This window comes from Mauremys reevesii, linkage group 3, assembly GCF_016161935.1.
Source record: "Mauremys reevesii isolate NIE-2019 linkage group 3, ASM1616193v1, whole genome shotgun sequence".
In the NCBI taxonomy this organism is placed as follows: domain Eukaryota; kingdom Metazoa; phylum Chordata; order Testudines; family Geoemydidae; genus Mauremys; species Mauremys reevesii.
In genome coordinates this window covers 55,159,049-55,186,398 of record NC_052625.1, presented here as the reverse complement: position 1 = coordinate 55,186,398, position 27,350 = coordinate 55,159,049, and the positions used below count along the sequence as shown (strand labels likewise).

The 27,350-nt window shown below is 44.4% G+C and overlaps 1 protein-coding gene across 1 annotated transcript in view; it reads left to right on the top strand.

The window, feature by feature from the left end:
• Positions 1-27,350, top strand: part of PARP1 (poly(ADP-ribose) polymerase 1) — a 54,760-nt gene that overhangs the window by 5,471 nt on the left and 21,939 nt on the right. Inside the window, exons 2-10 of the mRNA XM_039532049.1 lie at positions 7,827-7,989; positions 9,553-9,671; positions 10,874-11,088; positions 19,319-19,415; positions 21,006-21,122; positions 22,078-22,254; positions 23,271-23,412; positions 24,862-25,002; positions 25,861-26,103. Coding sequence (XP_039387983.1) covers positions 7,827-7,989; positions 9,553-9,671; positions 10,874-11,088; positions 19,319-19,415; positions 21,006-21,122; positions 22,078-22,254; positions 23,271-23,412; positions 24,862-25,002; positions 25,861-26,103 — 1,414 coding nt within the window. The remainder of the gene's footprint in view (positions 1-7,826; positions 7,990-9,552; positions 9,672-10,873; positions 11,089-19,318; positions 19,416-21,005; positions 21,123-22,077; positions 22,255-23,270; positions 23,413-24,861; positions 25,003-25,860; positions 26,104-27,350) is intronic.

Here is a 27,350-nt window from a genome sequence, read left to right as displayed (position 1 = left end):
AGCTGTCAACCTCCACCCCAAACGCCGCTTTGCTCCAGCATTTATAATGGTGTTAAATATATTAAAAAGTGTTTTTTAATTTATAAGGGGGTTCCCACTCAGAGGCTTGCTATGTGAAAGGGGTCACCAGTAAAAAAGTTTGAGAGCCACTGCACTAGCCTGAGGATTGAGCCTATTAGCCACTGTGAGAAATACTTGCAGCCTTCTCCCACTTCCCAAGAGGCACCGATACACTTCTAGTCATTGCCATTAGATCTGCATATCTTTTTTTTGTTCCCATAGTGAGGATATTTGTATTTATTTAGCTCTGTAAAATACAAAACCTCAGTTTATTAAACTTCCTTTGCATTTTTTCTTCCTTCCTTTCCCCTTCACTCCTCTTCTTTCACTCCTACCACAATATAGCTTGGTATCTTTTCCACCGTCTCTTTTGATGTCTGCTCTGTTTCCTCTCTTGCCCCCAATTTATACCATTCCTTTCTCATTTTCCGCCATTGTTTGATGTACTCCCTCCTTCCTCCATGTTGTTTTTCAATCTTTCCCTCTTCCCCATGCTCTTATTCTCCCCACTGTACTCTCAGCTTCCCACCATATGCATGTAACTTATTCACCAGCGCCTCATTCCGCTCCCCCTCCTCTACAGCAAAAGGTTCCTGCTTCTCCTTCAGTAAAACAATGATTAGAGCCCTGCTCCTCAGCAGCTCTTCCAGGGTCCCATCTCCTTCACAGCTCCCCAGCCTAGGTATCTTCTGGTTCCTGCACTTGTAGGGTCCCTGCTCCTGAGCAGCCCCATATGTTCCTTCCTAGCTCTTCCATCAGCTTGGGAGAGAGGGAGGCAGGCATTTATGCTGCTCTGTGCCCATACAGCCTGGTCAGGTGCCCCTTCTAGAACTTGCACCATGGACCAAGTGAGCTTTTTATCTTGTGCATTAGAGCGGTGCTACAAAAGGAACTTTTGTGGTTCATTCAAGAAGGGCTGCATTGAGGTGGGGTGTGCAACGAGCCCTAAGATTTCATTTCCCTTCATCTTCAGAATGGAAACTGCATATAACCCTGTGCTTCAGTCCTGTGATTAGATCACACTTGTGACATCTCCAGATGTTATGCAAATCCTTAGTGTATCATATGAGATGTGCCCCTTACTTAGCTTTCCCTTCCTGCTGAAGGGAACAGTCTGAGTGAGAAATGAAAGGAATTTAGGGAGGAGAACCAAGTCAATGTCAGCATCAGCACTTCTGCCATTGCAAGAAGTTCCCTACAATCTTAAACAACCATAACAGGACAGAATCTTAATTGCACATCCCATCCACAAATAGCAGCTCCAGAGCACAACACCTCATACCAACATGATACAGGTTGATTCACAGGCCTAGAAAACATGACTTATGAGGGAAGATTTGAAAAAAATGGGTTTATTTAGTCTGGAGAAGAGAAGACTGAGAGGGACATAGCAGTTTTCAAGTACATAAAAGGTTGTTACAAGGAGGAGAGAGGTAAACTGTTCTAGTTAACCTCTGAGGATAGGATAAGAAGCAATGGACTTAAATAGCAGCAAGGGTAGTTTCGGCTGGACATTAGGAAAAACTTCCTAATTGTCAGGGCAGTTAAGCACTGGAATAAATTGCCTAGGGAGGTTGTGGAATCTCAGTCACTGGAGATTTTTAAGAGCAGGTTAGACAAACTCCTGTCAGGGGTGGTCTAGATAATACTCAGTCCTGCCTTGAGTGCAGGGAACTGGACTAGATTACCTGTCGAGGTCCCTTCCAGTCCTATGATTCTGTGATTCCTAAGTCATGTACAGAAGTACTCAAGGACTCATGGACACCTACAATGGTTCCTTAGAGGACTTTCTGTTTAAGCACTGACCTGGCCCGACACTGCTTGGCAATCAGACAGTTTGTCTGGCTGAAAGTAAGAGACGCACACAACAGCTGATTAAGAACAAAATCCACAGTGATTATAATATGACTGCTATGGATGATATAAAAATAGTGTCCCCTGTAGAGATGAGAGGGGAATTCATTACCTTTAATACCAGGAGGGAGCTGTGTAGAACAAGTGGAAAGAGGGAACAGAGTCTGTTTGATGATGAAGGCAGGGACAACGGGAGTCAGGAGTCTAGGTTCTATTCCTGAATCTACCACTAATTCACCCTGTAACTTTAACTTCAGTGCCTCCATGCCCCATGAGGAAAACAGTGGCTCTGTTTTACTGTATGGGCGACATCTGTTAAAGGGTAATGAAACACATTCCCCTCCTTCCCCCCACACATATACAGCATGAAAAGCCCTACAGACAGTAAAAGCAAAGCATTACTGAGCAGATATTGATGTAGTCTGATGGTTTTAAATGGAAATTAAAGCTAATGTTGTTTGCAGAGGAATGAGACACAGTGCTTGTCAGATGTAAACCTCTCAGGTTAGGGATTACTTCCCAAAGATCACATGTCTATTTTACATATTAAAAACCAATGGGCACCGTTACCTAAAAGTAAGGCCTGATCTACACTAGGGAGGGTGTCGATGTAAGATACGGAACTTCAGCTACGGGAATACCGTAGCTGAAGTCGAAGTATCTTATTCCGACTTACCTCCCGTCCTCACCATGCGGAATCGATGTCCGCAGCTCCCTGTGTCGACTCCGCTACCGTCGCTCGCTCTGGTGGAGTTCCGGAGTTGACGGGAGCACGTTCGGGGATCGATATATCGTGTCTAGATGAGACGCGATGTATCGATCCCCGATAAATCGATCGCTACCCGCCGATACATCGGGTAGTCTGAACGTACCCTGAGAGATCACAGTCTCCTCTTCCTGAGGCTGCAAATGTTGCCAAAGCATCCTCTTCAGTACTTAGCGGGGTGCTTAACAGTGCTGCTCTGGCAGAGTGTGGGGGAAAACCAAAGGGCTCTGAGATGGAGCCCTCTTCCTCAAATGCAAAATAATTCTGGGAGTGAAGATCTGACATAAGGGAGCTGGGTTGAAACCTCAAGGCACCACTGAAAAAAGGAAAAGCTTCACATCAGTCAGTGACAATCTGAAGTATACTTCTTATCTGAATACACTGTATGCATACAAAGTACTCCCCATTCACCTACCCCTGCACCCAATTAACCCACTAACAAGCTTGGAAAAACAGGACCCTCAGTTACTTCATGGGCACGTATGCAGCTAAGGCAGGTTGTAACCTCCCAGCTAAAATTAAGATCTCCCTGTTCATGGAGAGCTTGTTTTCAGATGGCTCTGCTGAACACTCCCCCAGGTGCCGTTTCTCACTCAGGGAATGTCTACACTACGGGATTATTCTGATTTTACAGAAACTGTTTTTTTAAAACAGATTGTATAAAGTTGAGTGCACGCGGCCACACTAAGCACATTAATCCAGCGGTGTGCGTCCATGTACAGAGGCTAGTGTCGATTTCCGGAGCGTGCACTGTGGGTAGCTATCCCATAGCTATCCCATAGTTCCCGCAGTCTCCCCCGCCCATTGGAATTCTGGGTTGAGATCCCAGTGCCTGATGGGGCAAAAAACATTGTCGCGGGTGGTTCTGGGTACAGCCTCACCCTTCCCTCCGTGCAAGTAGCAGACAACCATTTCGCGCCTTTTTTCCTGGGTGAACTGCAGACGCCATAGCATGGCAAGCATGGACCCTGCTCAGCTCAAGACAGCAGTCATGGACGTTGTAAACACCTCGCGCATTCTCGTACAGTCATGCTGAACCAGGACTTGCAAAACCAGGCGAGGAGGAGGCGGCTATGGCAGCACGGCGACGAGAGTGATGAGGTTATGGACACAGAATTCTCTCAAACCGCGGGCCCCTGCGCTTTGGAGATCCTGCTGGTAATGGGGCAGGTTCTAGCCATGGAACGCCAATTTTGGGCCCGTGAAACAAGCACAGACTGGTGGGACCGCATAGTGTTGCAGGTGTGGGATGATTCCCAGTGGCTGCGAAACTTTCGCATGCGTAAGGACACTTTCATGGAACTTTGTGACTTGCTTTCCCCTGTCCTGAAACGCCAGAATACCAAGATGAGAGCAGCCCTCACAGTTGGGAAGCGAGTGGTGCTAGCCCTCTGGAAGTTTGCAACTCCAGACAGCTACCGGTCAGTCGGGAATCAATTTGGAGTAGGCAGATCTACTGTGGGGGCTGCTGTGATGCAAGTAGCCAAAGCAATCATTAAGCTGCTGCTACGAAAGGTAGTGACTCTGGGAAATGTGCAGGTCATAGTGGATGGCTTTGCTGCAATGGGATTCCCTAACTGTGGTGGGGCGATAGATGGAACCCATATCCCTATCTTGGCACCGGAGCACCAGGGCACCCAGTATGTAAACCGCAAGGGGTACTTTTCAATGGTGCTGCAAGCACTGGTGGATCACAAGGGACGTTTTACCAACATCCACGTGGGATGGCCAGGAAGGGTTCATGACGCTCGCGTCTTCAGGAACACTACTTTGTTTAAACGGCTGCAGCAAGGGAATTACTTCCCAGACCAGAAAATAACAGTTGGGGGTTGAAATGCCGGTAGTTATCCTGGGGGACCCAGCCTACCCCTTGATGCCATGGCTCATGAAGCCATACACAGGCAGCCTGGACAGTAGTCAGGATCTGTTCAATTACAGGCTGAGCAAGTGCAGAATGGTGCATTTGGCCGTTTAAAGGCATGCTGGTGCACATTACTGACTCACTCAGACCTCAGCCAAACCAATGTCCCCTTTGTTATTGCTGCTTGCTGTGTGCTCCACAATCTCTGTGAGAGTAAGGGGGAGACCTTTATGGCAGGGTGGGAGGCTGAGGCAAATCACCTGACCGCTGATTACGTGCAGCCAGACACCAGGGCGATTAGAAGAGCACACCAGGAAGCGGTGCGCATCAGAGAAGCTTTGAAAACCAGTTTCATCACGGGCCAACGTACGGTGTGACTATTGTGTTTGTTTCTCCTTGATGACCCCCCTTGATTGACTCATTCCCTGTAAGCCACCCACCCTCCCCCTTCGATTACTGCTTGCTTCCTAAAGAAATAAAATCACTCTCGTTTAAAAATCATGTATTCTTTATTAATTAATTATAAAAAGAGGGAGAGACCTGACAAGGTAGCCCGGGTGGGGTTTGGGAGGAGGATAGGAAGGAAGGAAGGAAAAGGCCACTTAAAAAATGTCAAAATAATGACAGCCTTTTGGTTGGGCTGTCCACTGGGGTGGAATGGGCGGTTGCACGGAGTCTCCCCCACGCGTTCTTAGTCGTCTGGTGGGTGAGGAAGCTAAGGAACATGGTGAGGGGAGGGGATGGTTATACAGGGGCTGCAGCGGCACTCTGTGATCCTGCTGCCGTTCCTGAACCTCCACCAGACGCCGGAGCATGTCAGTTTGATCATGCAGCAACCCCAGAGTTGCATCCTGACACCTCAGATCTTCCTGCCACCACCTCTCATCTTGAGCGTCCCTCCTGTCCTCACGTTCGTCCTTCCACTCATTGAGATGAGCTCTTTCATTGCGGGTCACTTCCATGATTTTCGAGAACATTTCGTCTCGCGTCTTTTTTTTCCCGCCGCCTTATCTGAGATAGCCTTCGGGAAGGAGGAGGGAGACTTGAAAAATTTGCAGCTGCAGGAGGGAGGGGAAAAAAGGGAGAGGAGCATTTTAAAAGATACATTTAACAGAACAACGGTTGTACTCTTTCACGGTGAACAACACTATTCACTTTAAATAGCACATGTGATTTCACTACAAGGTCGCATTTTGCATCTTAATATTGAGTGCCTGCGGCTTTGGTGTTAGAGATCACACAGACGCAGGTCCGGACAGCAGAATTCGGCTTGCATGCGGCCATGGTAAGCCATTGTCTTTCGGCTTCTGCAGCCTTCATATATCCAGCGCTCTCCTTTCCCAAATAGCAAGCAAAGCCCGTTGAGTGCTGCTTCTTTCCTGTTAAACTGCAGCAGCAGAAAACACTCCCCCAACCAAGTCTCTGGGATGATCGCTTTACCCCTCCCCCCACAGCGTGGCTGGTATCGTGGAAGATCACTGCTAGCCAAACGCGAAAAAGCTCAGCGCCAATTGCCTCCCCCTCCTCTTCCTTCCCTGCATGTAGCCAAGCGGGGGGATTTCTTTTAAGCCACAGGCAAACAGCCCAGTAGGAATGGCCATCTCTGTCCCCTTAATTAAATTCCTGAATTTCAACCAGGTTACCATGAACGATATCACTCTCCTGAGGATAACACAGCGAGATAAAGAATGGATGTTGCTTGAATGCCAGCAAACACCGGGACCATACGCAGTTAGGCTTTGTCATGCAATGATATCAGATTACTTGCTACATGCATGGTGTGGTCAAGTGTCCTACCATGGAGGACGGAATAAAGCTGCGCTGCCCAGAAACCTTCTGCAAAGGTTTTTGGAGTACCTCCAGGAGAGCTTCATGGAGATGTCCCTGGAGGATTTCCGCTCCATCCCCAGACATGTTAACAGACTTTTCCAGTAACTGTACTGGCCGCGAATGCATCCCAAGTCCTCAGGGCAAATTAATCATTAAAAAACACTTGCTTTTAAGCCATGTTTTATATTTACAAAGGTACACTCACCAGAGGTCCCTTCCATGGCTTCATTGTCTGGGATAGTGGCTTGGGAGGGCTGGGAGGGTAATTCCGTCAGGGTGAGAAAAAGCTCCTGGCTGTTGGGGAGAACAGAGTGCAGTGTGCTCTCTGCAAGCTCGTCCTCCTCTTCCTCCTCCTCATCTTCCCCGTCCGCAGAATCCTCAGGCATGGCTGAGATTACCACCCCCATCCTCGGAATCCACGGACAGGGGTGGGGTAGTGGTGGCGGACCCCCCTAGAATTGCATGCAGCTCAGCGTAGAAGTGGCATGTTTTCGGCCCTGCCCCGGACCTTCCGTTTGCTTCTTTGGTTTTTTGGTAGGCTTGTCTGAGCTCCTTAACTTTCACACGGCACTGTACTGAGTCTCTGGTGTGGCCTCTCACCATCATGGCCTTGGAAATTTTTTAAAATGTTTTTTCATTTCGTCTTTTGGAACGGAGTTCTGTTAGCACGGAATCCTCTCCCCATACAGCGATCAGATCCAGTACCTTCTGTGCAGTCCATGCTAGAGCTCTTTTTCGATTTTCAGGAGACTGCATTGTTCCCTGTGCTGATGAGCTCTGCGTGGTCCCCTGTGCTGGTGAGCTCTCCGCGCTAGGCAAACAGGAAATGAAATTCAAAAGTTCGCGGGGCTTTTCCTGTCTATCTGGCCAGTGCGTCCGAGTTCAGATGGCTGTCCAGAGCGGTCACAATGGTGCACTGTGAGATAGCTCCCGGAGGCCAATACCGTCGAATTGTGGCCACACTAACCCTAACCCGACATGGCAATACCGATATCAGCGCTACTCCCCTCGTCGGGGAGGAATACAGAAATCGGTATTAAGAGCCCTTTATGTCGAAATAAAGGTCTTCATTGTGTGGACGGGTGCACGGTTAATTCGGTTTAACGCTGCTAAATTCGGTATAAACTCGTAATGTAGACCAGGCCTCAGAATGGTGCAATCATGATTCTGTCAATGTTTTGTTTTGAGTGATGTGGGAAAGGGAGGAAAGAAGGTTAAGAACTAGTTGTAACATGAGTGAAGTTCTCCCTCTGTGAAGCCCCCTTGTGACCCTGCTCTTAGGTTAGGTCAGTGGTATTAGTGGTACTGACATAGGATTCTGAATTCTTGTGCCTTGTCCTAAATCCCTGCATGTGGTTAGAAAGAAAGTGTCTAGGGAAATATACAGAAGTGACTTTTTTCCTTTTGGTTCTATCTGAATTTTCTCACTTCATCCTAATGTTGCTTTCTTCCTAGTCACCCATGTTCGATGGTAAAGTCCCCCACTGGCATCATTATACTTGTTTCTGGAAGCGGGCCCGACTCGTGTCCCATGCAGATGTTGATGGTTTCCCTGAGCTCCGATGGGAAGATCAGGAGAAAATCAAAAAAACAATTGAAACTGGAGGAGCTGCAGCAGGTAAGTGAAGCAAAAGTGATGTTTACAGAGATTCAAGATACCAAGATACCATGTCCATTTAGAACCATCCTATCTATACTTGAGGGAATGTGATTATGGGTACTGGGTTTTTTTGCTCGCTGGCTGTGATGTCCCTTCAGATGGCGAATCAGAACAATCACTGGAACTTTCCTAATTCTCGATAATGACTAGGAGACTGTGTATGCTGAACCCTGTGAAATAGTTAAAAAGTGACCAGTCAGTCTAAAAAGCAAGGACCACTGCATCACTAAATATACTTTATTCACTTAGTGTAGTTTAGCTTCAATTAGCTGATACTAGTAAATGATCTGTAATACACTATGGAAAAGTAGTGATGTCTCAGTAACCTGAGACCTAGTGTGAAATCATCACACCTACCAATATATCAGATCCAGAAAACATTAATAAGGATTGTATAAGCACTGTATTAAGAGTTCAGTGCAATTAACTCAATGGTCAGGGAAATTATCAGATCCAGATTAGAAGTGGTTGGGTATGTAGAGGGTTCTTGGGTGCTACAGTAATACAAATAATGAATAATAGAGCAGACTGAAGCCATCAATGTCCATACAACACAGGAATTGTGGGAGGTTTGTAGGTTGAAGTCAGCCTCTCTGGCATATACCGTAACATCATATCAAAGAAAATTCATCTTGTATATGAAAAGGGGAGTTCTGTTTGAGGTGTGGCTATTTGGTTGACTCCAGTTCTGGTCAGGTCTTCAATAGCAGTATTTATTTTATTTTATACTACTTCTAGAACAGACAGACAATGAAGGAATAAATTCGCACTACTGGGGTTCTTTAGGGTAACGTTGATCACTAATTTGGCTCCTGGGCCACTGAGGTCTGAGTATCACTGTTCTAAAATATACAGTTACATAAACAGACTTCCACAGTTCCTCCTTGTACACGTACAGAACACTTGACTTTTTCCAAGTGCTTTTTAAACATTAACTGGTTAATCCTCACAGCATACATGTGAGCTATAGTTAAGCCATATCCTCTCTTGACATATGGGGATAGTGAAGCACAAAGGAGGTGATTTACCTCAGAGCAGCATATTAGCTCAGTGACAGAGCTGGAATTAGAGCTTGAGTCCTCACTTTACTCCTTTGACAGGTCAGGCTTGTGTTCTTCATCTCTAATAGGGGTTGTTTTGTAAATGTGAAGTTGCAGGAACTAGTGTTGTTGCAGCATTGTATGCTTCTTGACAAGTGCAGGTGAGAGACTGAGATTGTCTTCCCCAGTAGTGAAGCCTGAGGTATAGGTGAGTAACCTTAGAAGTTTATTATGAGTCTGCAGAGTTCCTAACACTTCCTGTAGGATTCTGAATTGCAGGGAGAGCATTGTGGGTTTTGTCACTATACTTATTTCTCTAAATGTACTGAGCTGTGGCTGATTTGGCTTTGTTTCACGGCTAGTCTCTCACTATATTTGTGCTGATTGCGGGGGATGATAAACAGTTGGGGAGATTTTTTTTTTTAAGAAATAAAATGAAGAACTTTAGAAGTTGAATAGTGTTTTTGCCTCTGTTCTCCAGGTAAAGGCACTGACCAGGAGGGAGGTGGCAAGGCTGAGAAGAGTTTAAATGACTTCGCTGCAGAATATGCCAAGTCTAACAGAAGTACCTGCAAAGGTTGTGAACAGAAAATAGAAAAGGTAGAGACACGCAGCTATTAGGTTGTGTTCCCCTTCCAGTCCAGGGTGACACAATTAATTCCATGAGTTCTGAACTATTGTTCTTTCTGTTGTTCTCCTTTTATATTATGGGGTTAAACGTTGCAGTACTTTCTCAGAAGAAATGCTCTGTTCTGAACAATTTGTCAACCCCAAGCTGTTCCACTGCAGTAAGGTCTCAAATGTGACCTCTTCAGAGCCTGGGATTTAGACTCGCTGACTCTTCCTCTGTAAAAGAAAGAAAGCATTTAATTGGTCCAGGCATTGGAGCTGATTGACAGATTACTGCTGTTATTCCTGCAGAGGAAAAGCCTGGAGAGAAGCTTTGGCGTACTGTAAATGTGTTTTTGTTTAGAAAGGCCAGTGGGTACTGCAGCTCTCCACTGACCCATCCCATCACTGTTTTGTAGGGTATGTCCTGTTCTTCCATATACAGGTATTTAAGAAATGCTGGCGAAATGAAGTTCTGAACCTGCAAGTACTTGTTAATGTGAATAATCCCATTGATTACTCATATGCTTAAATTTTCATGTGTGTTTGCAGGATTGGAGTCCAAATTTGCTTTTGAAATGAGGATTTCTGAGTGATTGTTTTGAATAGTATAGGCTGAACTGTAATTCAGAATATGATCTGATCAAAAATCAAGCTGACTCTGGGTCAGACTTCATTAGTCCTCACACATTAATTTCTGGAGAACCAAAGTTTTATAATTTAAAATTCCTTGCATGGAGCCTGATCCTGCAGGATTTGCTTGCTTGACCTCTGTAGGGCTATTTGCATGAGTAAAGGTTCTTGGATTGGATCCAAAATGTGGTTAGCTATTTTTGAGTTATTACTGAGCAAAAATTACTTGACTGAATTTTATTCTTTGCTTAGACTGGTTATGGGATTTCCCACCATTTTTTTTAAGAAGTAAGTATGGCTTGAGACTAAAAGTGAAAAGTTTAACTTAAAAAGGGAATTTTCAGAGTAGGGAAACCAGGGAGATTAGAATGAAAACAATGATGTAAATTTCAGCATGTGACTGCTAGCAGGCGATTGGTGGAACAGTTTTTGCTACTCTGCTATTTAAGAAGCATTACTTTCATTATAAAATCACCAACTTATTTCTCTGAATTAACATTCAAGTCCTTCCCAGAGCAGCATCACACCACGCTTGTACTGTTTGTTTTTCTCCGCTTCAGGGCCAGATCAGAATTTCCAAGAAGATGGTGCATCCTGAAAAGCCCCAACTGGGGATGATAGATAATTGGTACCATCCTGACTGCTTTGTGAGCCACCGAGCAGAACTGGGCTTTCTCCCTGCATTTGGAGCCAGTCAGCTCCAGGGCTTTGGGATGTTGAAAGCAGAAGATAAAGAAGTTCTGAAAAAGCAGCTGCCTGCCATGAAGAGTGAAGGGTATGTGGGGGATGTAAGAGAGCCTGCTGGCTAGAAGATCCATGAAGACACACACTGCATGTCTTCACAAATTCCATGTTTTATATAGATTGGACTTTTTAACCTCTGTCATACCATTTATTGTTTGTATAGCAGTAGTGCCTAGAGGCCATAATCAGGGGGATTTAGAGCTCTGTTGCACCAGGCACTGTGCACAGATAAAACAAGACCCACCCTTGCCCTTAGGAGCTTGCAATCTAAGTATCTCCCTTGGACATACAGAGAGTGCAACAAAGCAACCGTGACTTTGAAAACTGATCTAATATTTTGTGCCATAAACTAGCAATCATGGGAATGAGTGACAGGGACTGGATCACTTGATGATTACCTGTTCTGTTCAATCCCTCTGGGGTACCTGGTATTGCTCACTGTCAGTAGACAGGATACTGGTCTAGATGGACCTTTGGTCTGACCCAGTATGACCATTCTTATGTTCTCATGAGTTCAGTTGTAAAGACTCTGTGCTGCACTGTCTTGTGGTGGTGGTGTTAATGTTGGTCTCTTTATTTCTGATCTGTTGATTGAGAAGTATCAGAGGGGTAGCCGTGTTAGTCTGGTTTTGTAGAAGCAGCAAAGAATCCTGTGGCACCTTATAGACTAACTGAAGTTTTGCAGCATGAGCTTTCGTGGAAGAAGTGGGTATTCACCCACGAAAGCTCATGCTGCAAAACTTCTGTTAGTCTATAAGGTGCCACAGGATTCTTTGCTGTTGATTGAGAAGTGATTCCTTAAACTTTTGTTCCTCCTGTGCCACTGACTCATTGGGCTGTACAGTTTCTCCGTTGATTACAGTCACTCACTAGCTGTGGTACTTTTCAGGTGATGCCAGCGCATTCAGTATCTTCTGTCACTGTCATATGCCTGTTCTTCCTTGGCCTTCCTCCCTTAGGCATCCACTTAAGTACTTGCTTAGCATGTCTCCCATCTTCCATAGGGTGTGTGTGTCCCAACCACCTGAGCTTTCTTTGATATTTTCTAATGTGCCCTGCTCTGTCAGCTCCCGTGCTCTCGCATTTGTTGTTTTGTCTTTCCATTAAATGTGTAGTATCTTCCTCAGCTCTCTCTGACGGGCAGCCTCCAATCTCTTCTTAATAGCCGCTGTCATTGGCCAAGCCTCTGCACCATACAGTAGCATGCTCAGTACAGTCACATGGTATAATCGGACCTTTAGTTTGGTATGGAGACCTCTGTTTGACCAGATGTTGTTTCACCTTTCAAAAGTGGTGTTTACTTTTCCTAATCTTGTATGAATATCTTTATCGCACTGACCTTCAAATATATTCAGACTTCCAGGTGGTGGAACTCTTCTACCCATTGGACTTCTTTTACATCCACATAGGCCTTTGCATCTGCTGTCCACTTTTCTACATTCATAATCTGGTTTTCTCTGCATTTACTTTCAATTCAATTGTTGCTGCTTCCTATTCTACCTCTGGTATAAGGCAATCATTCTGTTCCACGTCCTGTTTGTTAAAGCACTGTGACTGGGAAAGTGATGGTCGTGTAACTCATCTCTGCTAACTCATTTTACACCTCCTGCAATGTCTTTTGTTACCTGCTTCATCACCCAACCTATGGCTAATGCAAACAGGATTGGTGATAATGCGTACCCGTGCCTAACTCCAGTCACAATATCGAACCACTCCCCTGGTCTGTATCTGATCTTACTGTGCATCTACTTCTGTCATATAAACTCCTTATTATGTTGATCAGTTTGCCTGGTATCCCATAGCTTCTAGCAATATTCCACAGGGTCTCTCTGTGGGTATTATCAAAAGCTTTCTTGAAGTCGATAAAGTTAAGATGGATTTTTGCCAAGCAGTAATTTTTTCACTGATCTGTTGACGAGTGAATATCTGTTCACAGCATGATCTACCTGGATGGAATCCAGTCTGTTCTCCTGGTAATACTTTATCCGCTACTTTCTTCATTCTTTTCAGCATAACAGTAGCCAATACTTTGCACTGTTATCAATCCCAGGCAATAACTTTGCCAGTTAATGCACTGAGTAAGATCACCTTTTTTGGCAATGCCATGCTGATACCATCTTTCCAGTCTTGCGGCACTTGTTCTTTCACTCATATTTCATTAGAGTTTTGTTAGCTGCTGAGTCAGAATTTCACCTCCCACCTGTAATTCCTCTGCTTGAATTCTGTCAACCCCAGGATCTTGCCACTATTTGAGGCCTTGCATGGTTGCTTTAATTTCATCAGGTGTGTTTGGTCCCTTTTCCATTTTTAACTTCGCATTGGCATTTCTCTTGACCCTGTGTATGATCGTTGGCCTTGGAGAATTTAATATGGAATGAAAATGTTCCTTCTGTCATCTGGCTTGTTCTTCATGTGTTTTCAACATCTGTCCATCAGAATCTCTGCGATGGTTGGGTTCTTCGAAAGGTCTTCCGTTATTCTACAGAGCTGCTTGAAATCTCCTCTCTGTGCTGCATCTTCTGCTTCTGCAGCCTTCTCCTGAACCCAGGCATCTCTGTCTTGCCTGCATCTCATCTTTTTTGTCCTTTTCTTTGTTTCTTGCATCTGCCTCTAAGAGTTCTGCCTGTGTCTTGCACTATTCCTTTTTTGCCTTAGAGCTTTCTGCTTCTCAGTTGCTGCCCATGTTCTGGGTGTAAACCATGCATCTTTCTTCCATCCTCTCCAGTAGTCCACTACTTCCTTTGCTGTCTCAACTACCATCTTCTTCCACTTCGACCATCTGTCTTCCAGACTTTCATCAGCCTGGTCCTGTAAAACACTGGAATGGTTGCTAAATTCAGTCTGGAGTCTGATCTGCGTTATTGTCTTTGAACGTCTCTATTGCTGTAACACTCTCTTTATCCATTTTCCTGATCTTTTTGAGTTTTTAAGCTGAAACGTGGCTACTAAAAGATTATGGTCTGAGCCAACATCTGCTCTTCTGACATCCCTCAAAGAAGGTGTCCGTTTCTTAGATATACACACGGTCTATCTGGTTGACAGTCGCATTGTCTAGTGATCTTCATGTAAGCTTATGAATTGTCTTGTGCTGGATATGACTGCCTCCTGTTTTAGGGTGTTTGCGCCAGAGAGAGTCAAGAGCTTGTTTGCCATTATTAGTTCAGATGCCTTCTGCTACTATGGCCTTGACTTCTTCCCAGACAGTAACGTCGTTGCCAATTTATGCATCAGAGTTGCCTGTCGTCAACTTGGAAGTGCCTAGCTATGACATCAAGACTTACATTCTACAAGCAGGTGCAGCATCCTGTTCACTGTCACCTGTTGCATTTTGTTGGTGCATGTTCTTGGATTCTTGTACACTGGACGTGTCTTGTTTGCAGCCTCGCTGTTGTTGTTCTGTCATTCACTGGCTTCCACGCCAGCAGAGTCTTTGCTGTGATTTTATCCAACACAATTCCTACACCTCTTTCATGTGTTGCTCCCCCTGAGTATAAGATTGTAGCACCATCAGACACAATCTTGCTACTCCCTGCCCATCTCGTCTCACTGACACCAAGTATGTTCAGGTGGTTTTTTTTCATTCTTATTTCTTGTGTAACCTGTGCCAGCTTTTCCATGCAAGGGGACATTCATTCCACATGCCTACTCTTCTTCTAGATTTGGTCGTCAGAATTTGAGATCTCAAGATCTCCGCTTCCTTCCAGCTTTCATTGAGATCTGTCATACTTGTGTCTTGGGCTCTGTCTACACTGACTGCCCTCAAGTTTTGGTTTCACTGTTTCTGTTGTGGATAGGTTTTACCTGAGGGGGGTCACAAATTCAACTGCAGAACCCCCTCCTCTTTTACTGGGCTTGTAGTCATCACTGTTGCCAACAGAGGCAGAGTAGGAATTGATTGTCAGTCTTTTTTTTTTTTTTCTTTCCCCTCGATCACTGATTTGTGTGACAAAAATTGAATCTAATTAAATTTTAACTTACCTTGGGTAAGCTGGCATGATTAGACACACCTTTTTTTTACTTACTCTTCAGTGGTAAGATTGAAGCATTATTACTCAGTATTCAGCATTCCAGTACAATACATATACAAGAGACCTTTTGAAAACTGATATCTAAAGGCAGAGCACCTGCCATTCCTAACCGCAGCCTTTGTGAGGAATGGAGGAGGGGAAATAACCTTATCTTACAAGTCAGTGGTGGGCAGCCTGTGGGCTTCATATAACCTGTAGGTTGCCCACCACTGCTACAGGTAGTTCATAGGGATGGCTTGGCAGCACTAGGAATATGGTGTATGACAGGGGTTCTCAAACTGGGGATCGCAAAGTTATTACATGGGGGGTGGTGAGCTGTCAGCCTCCACCCCAAACCTCCCTTAAGGGGGGTTGCACTCAGAGGCTTGCTATGTGAAAGAGGGCACCAGTACAAGTTTGAGAAACACTGGTCTGTGCTATACATTATTTAAGTCCCTTCCACACCAGTCTGCTCACCTTCCTAACCAACGCTTTCCTAGATGCAGTGAATTCTCAGAATATCTGAGTTACAGCAAAAAGAACAGGAGAACTTGTGGCACCTTAGAGACTAACAAAGTTATTTGAGCATGAGCTTTCGACGAAGACACACACACACACTGCCCCCTCTCCCCCCCATGAAACAATGGGTGTTACCATACACGCTCTAACGCGGGGTCGGCAACCTTTCAGAAGTGGTGTGCCGAGTCTTCATTTATTCACTCTAATTTAAGGTTTCGCGTGCCAGTAATAGATTTTAACATTTTTAGAAGGTCTCTTTCTATAAGTCTATGATATATAATTAAACTATTGTTGTATGTAAAGTAAATAAGGTTTTTAAGATGTTTAAGAAGCTTCATTTAAAATTAAATTAAAAAGCAGAGCCCCCTGGACCGGTGGCCAGGACCCGGGCAGTGTGAGTGCCACTGAAAATCAGCTTGTGTGCCGCCTTCGGCACCCGTGCCATAGGTTGCCTACCCCTGTTCTAACTAGAGGGATCAGTTAAGGTGAGCTATTACCAGCAGAGGAGAGAAACTTTTTGCAGTGGTAATCAAAATGGCCCATTTCCAGCAGTTGACAAGAAGTTGTTAGGAACAATGGTGAGGGTGTGGGGGGGGGGAATAAAACTATTTATTTCCTGAGTCCCAGCCCAGTGCAATCTAAGCACGACACCCGATTTTCTGAATGTGCTCTGGCTTTTCATTTCTAGTCTTGGGGTGTAAAGTAGGTAGATGGATTTTCTGGACACTTTGCCTGACAATACCACATAGCAACAGCACAAGAAAAAGGTTGTGGCTGTGTGCTAAAAGGTTCACCTTGTAGGGAGCACTGATGCTTAGTGCTGAGGGCTACATTGGCAACCTGCCAAAAGTCTGTGGGCCACATCTCATTTAAACATCAGCTAGCGTATGTTCTAAATATAGAAAGAGTAAATGCCCATAGCCCTAGAATTCTCTTGTCCATTTATCTTTGTAGAGTAGAAATTGCTGTTTGTTTGAGGCAGCTTTTACTGGGGAAAGAGAGGCTGCCCTCCAGATGCCACTGGACAGGGTTGGTTTAACTGCAGTGTTATATTAACCACTCACACAGGGAACAAGAACAATCAGTTGATGCTTTGAAGAGGGCAGATTGAGGTGATGGTCTTTGCATTTCTCCCTTTTCAGACTGGCTGCTGATTTTGCCCCAGAATCTCCACTGCTGTTAGTATTTTTCATATGTTCTCTCCGCAAGGAAGGTCTGAGCTTGGATGGCTGATGTGGTGATCAGCAGAGCCAGGATACAGTATGCCAGTCCTTCTCAGCCCTCTTCCTCCATCAGCTTTTCAAACGTTTAAATAAACCCCTTATATCCAGTAGGAAGGTGAGGAGAAAGTGGAATGTTTCTGGTGGTGGCTTATGTCAGTTGGTCATAGGCGCCAGTCTTTTTAAGCAAGCCTCTTGCTATCTGCTGTCCAGATGTTAACTTATGACACACATTAATTCCTCTACCAGGAGAGAGTAATCCAGTGCTGCATATGACTCTGAGGAGAACCATCCAAAGACTTCATTAGCTGATGGAATGTGTGCCTTGAATGCAGCGTCTTTCAGTGGTGTATTAGGCTTCTGGCTATTCATGTGCTGAGACTGATTGCGGGAGAAAGTCTGATTACAACCAAAGAGTGTTGCTCAACTTTCCCCTTGCCAAAAAGGAAACATTTTAGATATTAGCATGTTGATTCAACAAAGCACTTGAGCATGTCCCTGAAAGTTCAACACGTACTTCTTCCCTAGTCAAAGAATGTAATGAGCTGAAGCACAAAGTGCTTTGCTGAACTGGGCCTGAGCTGATAACTTTTTGCACAGCTAGGTTTGGTGCAGGTGACAATTTTGCAGAACTTCCAAAAGACTTTAATCGTTGCAGCTAGTATATAAAACCTGCTGCCATGTAGGAGGTCACCAGAGAGGTTCCTGGCTTGACTCACTTGGTGAAGGGACTGGATGGACTTGTTCACTCTGGTGGCAGTTGAAGGCCAGGCTCTCTCTTAGCTTGTGCTTTTCTTGATATTCAGCTATCCAAGTGAGTGAGTCGCAGGGATGTTGGAAGGAGCATGTGGCTTCTTTTGTAAAACAAGTGATCTCCAGAATGTGGTGCACCTCTTCTGCCTCATTCTGGGCCTCCCAGCTGGAGGTGATGGTTGGTGTGCAGGCATTTTACTGTGTAGCCATCTTCTGAGGCCAACAAACCCTAGTCAAACTAATGTCCTCACTTATCTGAACATGCGACTCAGTTGGAGAGAGATTGAGAGGAAGTGAATGCTTTCACATGCTAATTTGGTAGACTTGGTGTTGAGGGCTCTGGGGATTAGCTATTTCCCCCACAAGTGTGATTCCTAATTAGTAACAGATGCTTTTTAAAGGGCTGCTGCTGAGTCACAGTAAGTGAAACCAAAGTTTGTCTAAACTCTAGATCCTTGACAGGTTTTATAAAGTCTAAATGCAATGGAAATATTTCTATGAATCTTTGAATTTTCATGAAAATGGATCCTTTAATAAAAACATTTCCCTGCATTATTTATACCCCAAACACTTCAAGATTGGGCTAGTTTATTTCCATTGTCAAAGCTGACAGAAGTGCAAAAAGAGTAAACCATGTAAAATGGTAATAAGTAGTTTCATAGGGAATGTTATTTTCACAATCTAAGGTGGTAGAAACACAGGTACAGTCACTTTGTTCTTAAAAATACAACAAACATGGCCTTGAATAATAGGGGACCTGGAAGAATTAAACCAAAGGTCAAAAGTACTGGTATATGCATCCTATCTTGAGCTCTGGGTTATTGTGGGTCCCTCTCCCTTGAGCTGTGTGAAATTCCCCCCTTTCTCCCCAAAAGAGCGAAAACACTCTGAATGTTGGAACATACGTCAAGTCCATCATGGCCAAGAAAATGACATGTCCAGATCTGGAAATTTGTAAATTGTCTTCTGTGGGGCCACTTGTCCTTTTTGAAGTCCTCCCCAAGTCCTTTATTGGCTTTCTGAGCTAACATTGTATACTAGAATTCCCAATAGCCAGTGCAACTCCAGCCAACTTCAGTTACACTGTTTGTGCGGAATTGTGTCATAACACTGTGAGAATAGTGTCAACTTAAAACCAGGGGGCCAATATAAACTTTTTTCCTGTCAGATACTACATGGGTTTTAATCGAGGCCTTTGAAAGAAAACTGGCCTGCCAAGGTCATTGTGTTTGCCACCCTTGACACTTTAAATTCATACAGAGTCTAAAATGAAAAGCCAGGTATTGGTGATAAATTATCCATTAATGTCCCTATTCTAAGGAGTTGTATCTATGCCAGTTATTACATTGATCTGAGAAAATGTATTGATTCCTACTGACTTTTTATTTTTTAAGTGAAGATGTTTCAGATATTAATCTGTGGCTGTATTAACTATCTCTGGAGGCTCTTGGGTGATGCAATTTAATTTTTTATATATACTTTTGCCAGTCTGTACAGGTCTCCAGTGGAAAACTGTTTTAAGCAGGCATAGTCTGGTCATGATTTTCCATTGTGGAGTCTAGAATTTTTGAGCAGATGATGCATTTATATTGCATTTAAGATCTAGCAAGAAGGAAATTTTTAAAATGAACTAGTGTTGCACAAATCAAAAAGTTAGTCTGTACAAAGTGTTCAGTTTCAATCCACTGTAATCAGACTGAGCTCTGGTAGTCGCTGCCAAACACTTACGAATGACTTCCCTTTGTGTGTGTTTCTCCATTAGAAAGAGAAAAGGAGATGAGGTGGATGGAAATGTAACCTCAAAAAAGAAACAGAAAAAAGAAAAAGACAGAGAATCCAAGCAGGAGAAGCTGTTGAAGGTTTGTTGTTTGAGCTATCCTAAACTTCTAAAACTTTCTTTCCAAAAGGGGATGTAGTGCTGTTGAAGGGTGCTGGGTTGACATGGCATGTAGAGTCCTATTTATTCACAGCTACAGGATCTAGAGTCTTATTTATTCACACAAGTAGAGTGTGAACCGCAGCAATGCAAGCATCCCTCATGCTGCCCTGTTAGTATGCTTCATCTGTAAAGTGGTGAGATGCTAGTTCACTATGCAAGCCCATTCAGACCTTGGCCCCTCAGAGATGTAAAGAAAAAAATTGCCAGTAGCTTTTCCTGAAATTTAAGTCTTGATAGTGTGGCCATAACATAGCTTACACAGAGCAAAAAGGCCTTTTAGTTTTCTGCTGCTTTATTTTGCAATTATAACTTATTACATCCTTAGCAGAGGACACTGTTTCATAGTCTACAGACCAGGAAGGTTTTAACTGCTACAATTCAGCATTCTGAGACTCAGAGTTGGTTTTGGGTTAAACTCTTAAATTCATCATGGTTTTTGTTCTTAGTATGATGAACTCATTTGTCTTTTCTACTGAAACTAGAAATTATTTAACATACATATCTATTACCCATTATCACCATGGCACAGAGAAAACCACACCTAAACCCACAGACGACAAAAACCTGTGCATTATTAGAAATGTCTCAAGTGATATTTTAGTGTCCAACATTCTGTCATTATCCATCCCTTTTCTCCCTCTCAATGGAAAGCCCCAAAAGAAGAGTTTCTAGATTTTTCCCTTATTGCCTGGATGACTGACCTTTATAGTCCCTTTTTATAGGGGAGTGTGTGTATGTGGTCTTGTAGCTTAAAACGGGCAGTACGAGTCAGGATTTGTGGGCTCCACTTCTTTCATGTGACCTGTTGTATTCATTGGGCCTAAAGAGTCAGTGGTGTTTAAAATGACCCCGTCACTGTCCAACATTAAACAAGGTTCAGGATTTGGTTTGCAGAAACCTCCGCCTGCTTAGTACTGCTGCAAACATCATAAACCTCTTTTTGACTTTTTATTAAAGATACAGAAAAGAAGGAAAAACAGTTAAAGCATTTGAAATGTGAAGTATTAAGTAAGATTTTCATTTGAACATTTATTGTTCCCTTTCCCTCCAGCTGGATTTTTAAAAGGACTCCCCTAAACCCCAATTTGACAATCTCTTAGATGGTATTAAAGATGGTGGTAACTGTCCTCCTGAGGAAAAGAGCAGTTAGTTGAGATGGGCTGGAGCAGTTGTTGTTGTTGTTAAAGTCTGATCCCATTTCCTAGAAACAAAACGAGACAAACACACACCCGGGGGAGAGAAAAGCACAGCAGAGGGAGAAAATGCATCTTGTCTCTCTGGTGCTGACTTTCACTTGCAGCCTCACAGCAGGAAAAACACAGGCACAGCACACAATCTCATCAGTCACACCGAAACCTGACAACTTGTAACCCCATCGGGCAGTTTGCGGGTGATCCTTTTAGTTGCCTCTTTCTGGTGTATGGAAAGCCTGACAGTAGCCTGCTACTTCAGGCTTGCTCTTCTTGGACAGTGATTGCAAATATCCAAGCTGCCAGGTTTTCCTCAACAGGAGCAGACAGAGTTGATTTGGAGCATCAAAGACGAGCTGAGGAAAGTCTGTTCCACTAACGACCTGAAAGAGCTGCTGATAGCCAACAAACAGGAAGTGCCTTCTGGGGAATCTGCTGTGAGTTGGGGTTTTATTTCCTTTATGAATGTGACTCTGTCTGTCTGAATCTGTGAGGTTCATTCAGAGCCATGTTGCTAATGACAGCCAAAGGTCTGAAGCAAAAGCCTATTGTAAAATCTCAAGAACAGAAAAATCTGTTGGATTGAACACATGGCAGAGGTTTGCAAACTGCTCCATGCCCTGCTGGTAGTCTGGGGGGAGCAGGCTGGGCATGTGACTCTTTATTCTCAGCAGTTTAATTACACTAAAAGAAGCTAAAACTACATTTAAGACTTTCCTAATGTTACTTATTCACATAAATAATTACTGTAGTTGCCACACAGTGTTTTGAATGGGATAGGAAGTGGCCTTTGCAATCTGTGTTGGAAGGTGTGAGCCATCTCTGACTTGGAATATTTACATTTCCTAAAACAGTGCTAAAGCCTCCAGGGTGCTGGGGCGGAGGGGGGAAAAACAGAGGGATCAGGGTGGGATGGCTACAGTAGGTCTCTAGGATTAAAATGGTCAAGGATCATTTTCCAAGGAGGAAGATTGGATTATTATGGACTATGCATTGACAGCTAAATACTGTGTAACCAAATGTAACACTCATCTTCCAGCAACGTTTTTAACTTATTCTAGGGGAAGCATGCTTAGCACTTTACAATAAACGTGCTAGCTCGGACACAGAGCAGAAGCCTGGTCCTGAGGAGATGACCGTCCAAAGGCACAAGTGGGTGCCTGTGTGAGGGCAGGCAAACTTAGTGACAGGTGGTCACGGCTTTGTGCCACAAGTAGTTTTGAGGACTGTGCTTTTATTTATAAGCTAGTTATAGATTCGACAAGTCACACTGTTTGTCTTCAGGCCAAGGTATTCAGATGTGTGCGAGTTTGCTGGACTCTCTGACACAGTGTGCTGTGTGTGCTTCCACTGTTATCCTGGCATGATTTGTTTGCTTCTCTGTTGCTTTAGATCTTGGACCGAGTAGCAGATGGGATGGCATTCGGAGCTCTGCTTCCCTGTGAGGAGTGCAAGGGGCAGTTTGTGTTCAAGAGTGATGCATACTACTGCTCAGGGGACATCACTGCCTGGACTAAATGTGTTGCCAAAACACAGACCCCCAACAGGAAGGAATGGATAATCCCAAAGGTAGATGCAGCAGACTTGACTATCTAAAACTTAGCCTTTTAATTCTTAAATTACTCTATTGCTCGTGGAAGGGAAGAATAAATATTAATGCCCACAGCTTGGTATTAGAGGGCAGGACATACTGCAGCTTCTGTGCACCTCTGCCTCTGAGAATGGGAAGAGCTGCTCATTGCTAATGCACAGGGGAGATTGTTGTACAGTAGCAGTGGGATGGAGAGGTTATTTCTTCCATTCCAGAACTTTGGGCCTCTCCAATTTGTTCTGCTGCTGCAAGAGTGACTTGTGGTTTGTGTCTGTGATTTTTAGTGTAATTCCTAATGACTGGCTGATTTTGCTGTTTTAATTTTTCCTTTTTAACTGAGGCAAGCAATTCTAATTCTGCGCTCTCAGAATTTCAGATGCTAATGTCTGAATTCCAGAACACTCTAAGCAATTACTGTCTTAAAACAAACAGCTATACAGTTTCCTCTGCTTTCCCTCTGAATTGGGAAACACATTTTCAGAGACTGTGTTCGTGACTTTTAATGATCAGTGCTTTAACCAGGGCTTTAAAAAAAAAAAAATACAAATCCTGCAGCAGAAATGTTGGTGAAATATCAACTGAAAAAATCAAGGTTTTTCCTCCACGTTTGTTTTAAACACTACATTGAGGAGAGAGAGCAAATGTGTCTAGGGAATTAGGTTTTTGTGTAATGGGAAGCAGTGTTCTGTAATAGTTAGGGAAGGGGATGGGGAAGTGCTAGGATTCCTGACTGTCACTAAATCGCTGTTTTGACCTTGAGCAAGTCACTTAACCTTTCTGTGCCTGAGTTTCCCAATCAGTAAAATGGGATAATTACCTACCTCGCATGGGAGGTTGTGTGGCTTATGTAATGAATTGATTGTGAACCATGTTGAGATCCACGTAAGAATCTTTCAGTAGTAAATGCCAAGATCTGACCAATAGTGAGTTTAGTCTTTTAACTTTGTAACCATATTAGTAGGTTTTAAAGTCTTCTTATGATGCTGCCCCCCAGGAGTTCCGGGAAATCACCTACCTGAAGAAATTTAAGTGTAAAAAGCAAAACAGAGCATTTCCTCCAGAGGCTGTGGCTGTGAACGCAGTGCTTCCAGCAGCAGCTTCTGCTCCTCTGACAGAGAAGTCATCTGTGCCAGCAGGTAAATGACTCGCTAGGCAGTGTTCAGAGCCAGGAGAGACTGGTTTGAATGGGAATGTGTGTCTATCCAGTTGTTGGAGCCAAATAACATTCACTTTATGCTTTCCCTAGTGTGGCAGTGGGGAGGGAATGGCAGGTGTCAGTGCAGCCTATGGGATTTCTCCTGGCACTCCACTGGCAAGGAGGCATTGATTGGTATTTTGAGAAGCCATGGCTTCAGCGTGTGACCTCATTCTGCAGAGCTCCTTCCTGTTGCTCTGCTCAGTCACTTGTATGCCGTACTGCACTTCAGGATGGGGAACGTTGATGGCCAATCACATAGTGTCCCTGAAGTGCTGTGCAATATACTGTACCCCTCCTTCTACTCCAACATTAGGCTGAATCGCCATGGTGAGAAGCAGAGGCAGCCTCTTCTGTTCCTCACCCCGATGTGGATAGATCCCAGCTTCAGTCTGTGGACAAACGCATTTGAGATCCAGGTTGTGCTTTGACAAGTCACCTAGGAGTTTTAAACGTTGAACTGCCCCTGGGGATCCCCTTTCCCTATCACGTTTATAACTGTGTTTGTGCAGAGCTTATCCAGCTCCTTGGGCAGTGTGATTAGGGTTCAAATGAAACATTTAATGAGGTGGCTTCTTGCTTGATTTTGTGAGGAACATTCATAGACCTTAGAATCACATGTTCCACATCCAACATTAAACTGTTAGGGTGGTAGCGTGTTTGAAATCATTTATTTGCACGTGGTTTACCAGTCATTGGTTTTCTCACTTAATGGTTGTTTCCTCTAGCCTCTTGATCCCAGACTCCTCCAACATTCCCTATCTACCTATCAGTAGTAGCTACTTTGATTTATTAAGCCCTCAGCACTTGTAACAGTCTTCAGTATTACTGTGATGTGTTTCAGCATTTGTGGCTGTCTAGACCGCAAAACCTATTACAGGTGTGTTTGATCTGTAACATGATAGTGCTAGAGCTGTGTTACCACTTCGATCCTGAGTGGTTACCGGGCTAAGACAGCTCAGTGCCATATCTGCTTCACAGTCTGGTCCCATCTCGACATCCTGCCTCTCCAGTTCCCCCAAAGCAGCTTTTCAATGAAGGAGGTGCCCTTTGTGGATTAAATGTTACCTTTGGGTTTCTCTTGGGTCCTCCCTTCACTGTACATGGAAAAGGGAAGCTGTGTTAGCACTTCATAGCCAACAGTGTGCAAGCAGTGTCTGCTGGGAAGGTGCCAGTATAGTCATGTCCTCAGTCTAAAACCCTTTGCATTTCTCCACCTCTCTTCCCAGGAAACTTACTGTACATTGGGTTATGCTGGCTTGTATGTTCTCTGTACTAGGGGAGGATGAATGGTTGTGACAATTGTTCAGAGCAGTATCAGATTCAGGATCTGTGGGTTTAGTGCTCAATGCTCTTTATTTATGTGATGTTTTTATTCCTGAACAACTAGATAAGCCATTATCCAGCATGAAGATTTTGACCCTTGGAAAATTATCCAGGAACAAGGAAGAAGTGAAGGCTATGATTGAGGACCTGGGCGGAAAGGTGACAGGGACAGCGAACAAGGCTACCCTGTGCATCAGCACACAAAGTGAGGAACAATGCTATATCAACACCAACCTTAGGACTTGGGAGTTAGGAGATTATAAAGGACATAGTTAAAATCCTATGTAAAGGCTGGAACTGACATTCTGTTGAGTCATGTTTGGATAGTGGGTTTTTTTCATATTCTTGGAAAAGTGAATAAAAATATATTTTGTAAGCAAGACTTTCTATAGCGCTCTTAGTTCTGAGTGATCTAGTGTTTTCCTGACTGCAGTAGAGCTGATGTCAGGAATAGGTATATTTCCTGTTGTGGGTTTTAAAGGACGAGACTGTGTTTTAATTGTGAGGTGGCTTCTTTTATGTAATGGGTAGCTGACGTTGACGTAGGTATCTGTGTGTCAAATGCGGGGTGCGGCGTAACTATTTAATAGCATTCATTCATAGCGTGGTTGTGACTATTTCAATGTTAGGTCCTGCTCCCACTGAAGTAACAGCAAAACTCCTGTTGACTTCAAAGATGCAGTATCAGGCTCTTATGGTGTAGGGGAGAAATGTCCCTGATAGACAGTTGGCCTGGAGGGTGCTACCACGGGCCTCATCAGAGCAGCTCCCACCAAGCCCTTGGCTCAGTTGGGAGATGAGGCAGGGTTTGAAATCCAGAAAGTCACTGTGCAACAGGTAACTTTGTTTTAGCCTAGACTAGGCTGTTGGAGTTTGTTTTGGGCAGGGTGTAGCACATGCAAAACACCTCCTTAAAACATTACAAAGCTTGCACCAGCACAGCTGGGCTAGAATCAGAGCCTCTCGGAAGAGCTCTGTGCTATCTGTGTCACTGGAACGTTTGCTCCAGGAAACTTGGATTACAGCTTCCCTGGATTACAGCTTCTTATCCCCCTCCTTACAGAGGAAGTTGAGAAAATGACCAAGAAGATGGAAGAAGTGAAGGAGGCCAAAGTCCGGGTGGTCTCAGAGGAGTTTCTGCAGGACGTGAAATCCTCCAGCAAGGGCTTCCAGGAGCTCCTGTCGCTGCATGCGCTCTCGCCTTGGGGTGCAGAGGTGAAGCAGGAGCACACGGAGACGTCCCTGGGGGGAAAGTCCAGCGGGCTGCCAAATATGAAGAGTGCTGGGAAGGTCAAGGAAGAACAAGGTAAAAAACACAATGGCTCTTGTCTCCACAGGAGTGTTCGTTACCGTGTGTTTAAGCTTTACCCTTCCTTGGCATGCCTCTTGTGTGAGGGTCTGAGGGTGAATGGGTGGGCTCCTCACACAGCACAGGTGCCCTGGCTACAGTCCAAACTCACCCCTTTCCCCAAATTGGGCCATTATTCTTTCTTCAAGTAACAAAGCCCCAAGACCAGACCAAGCTCGGTGTCCAAACTCCCTCCCAGACGGGCTGTTCGTAGAGTTTCTCCCTGCCATATTGCCTGCCCCTCTTCTAGCGCACTCTTGCCTGGGAGAGAGAGAGAGAGACGGCCTGTTGTATTCCTTAGTTTGAAATAATGCTGAGGGAGCCAATGAAAAAACTCTGCTGCTTATACACTGAGACACTCTGCTGGTATAAATCCACACAGCCCTATTGGCTTCATAGAGCGGCCCCATCTTACACCAGCAGAGAACTTGGCTCTCTATCAGAATGCTCTGTGACTTACTCAGGGTCATATGGTGAGTGGCAGGACCCAAGATTCCTGGGTTCTCAGTCCCATGCTCTACTAGACACCCAAAATATAGTGACTCTTTCAACAAAATAAATCTGTTAATACTGGTGACAGTCCCCATCTGAGCAATAGGCAAGCTCAGGTACAAACCATAGGCTTTGGTACAGGGTCCAAGATAAGTAGGTAAGTTCAATGTACATAAATTAAACTTCACAAACAATTGCACTGAGTTCAGCCTTGTGAATTATCATTCTAGCTAATGTGCGAAAGTTGTACGCGCACGTTGTCGAGAGACCATGATCATGGGGCACATTTGAGATGGTTAAGGAGGTTTGTATAATGTCTCTGTTTAGAGACAGCCAGTGCTACACAATACCTTCCACTTCCATCCATTTCTCTGGTGTGTGAATGTGCTGTCTCCATGGAGCCTTCCAACCTTTGATTGCTCAGAGGTGAGGAACAGTTTGTGACCCCCAAACTTAAAATTTCGACCACATGTTGTATGTTGCAGTAACAGTCTGGCCCACGGCGATAGAATCTGAATGTATCATTCATAAACAATTGTCCAGGTTTTACTTTATGAAAGTGACTCTCACCAAAATTCTAGCAGGATAACTAAAACATTCCACCTGTTTGGTGTGGGGAGGGGAGAAGACAGGTGTCACCTCAGTAGATGGTCAGTCCCCAGGTTAGATCACGTAAGGTGCAGTGTAGCTGGAAGTCAAAGTGCAGTGACTTC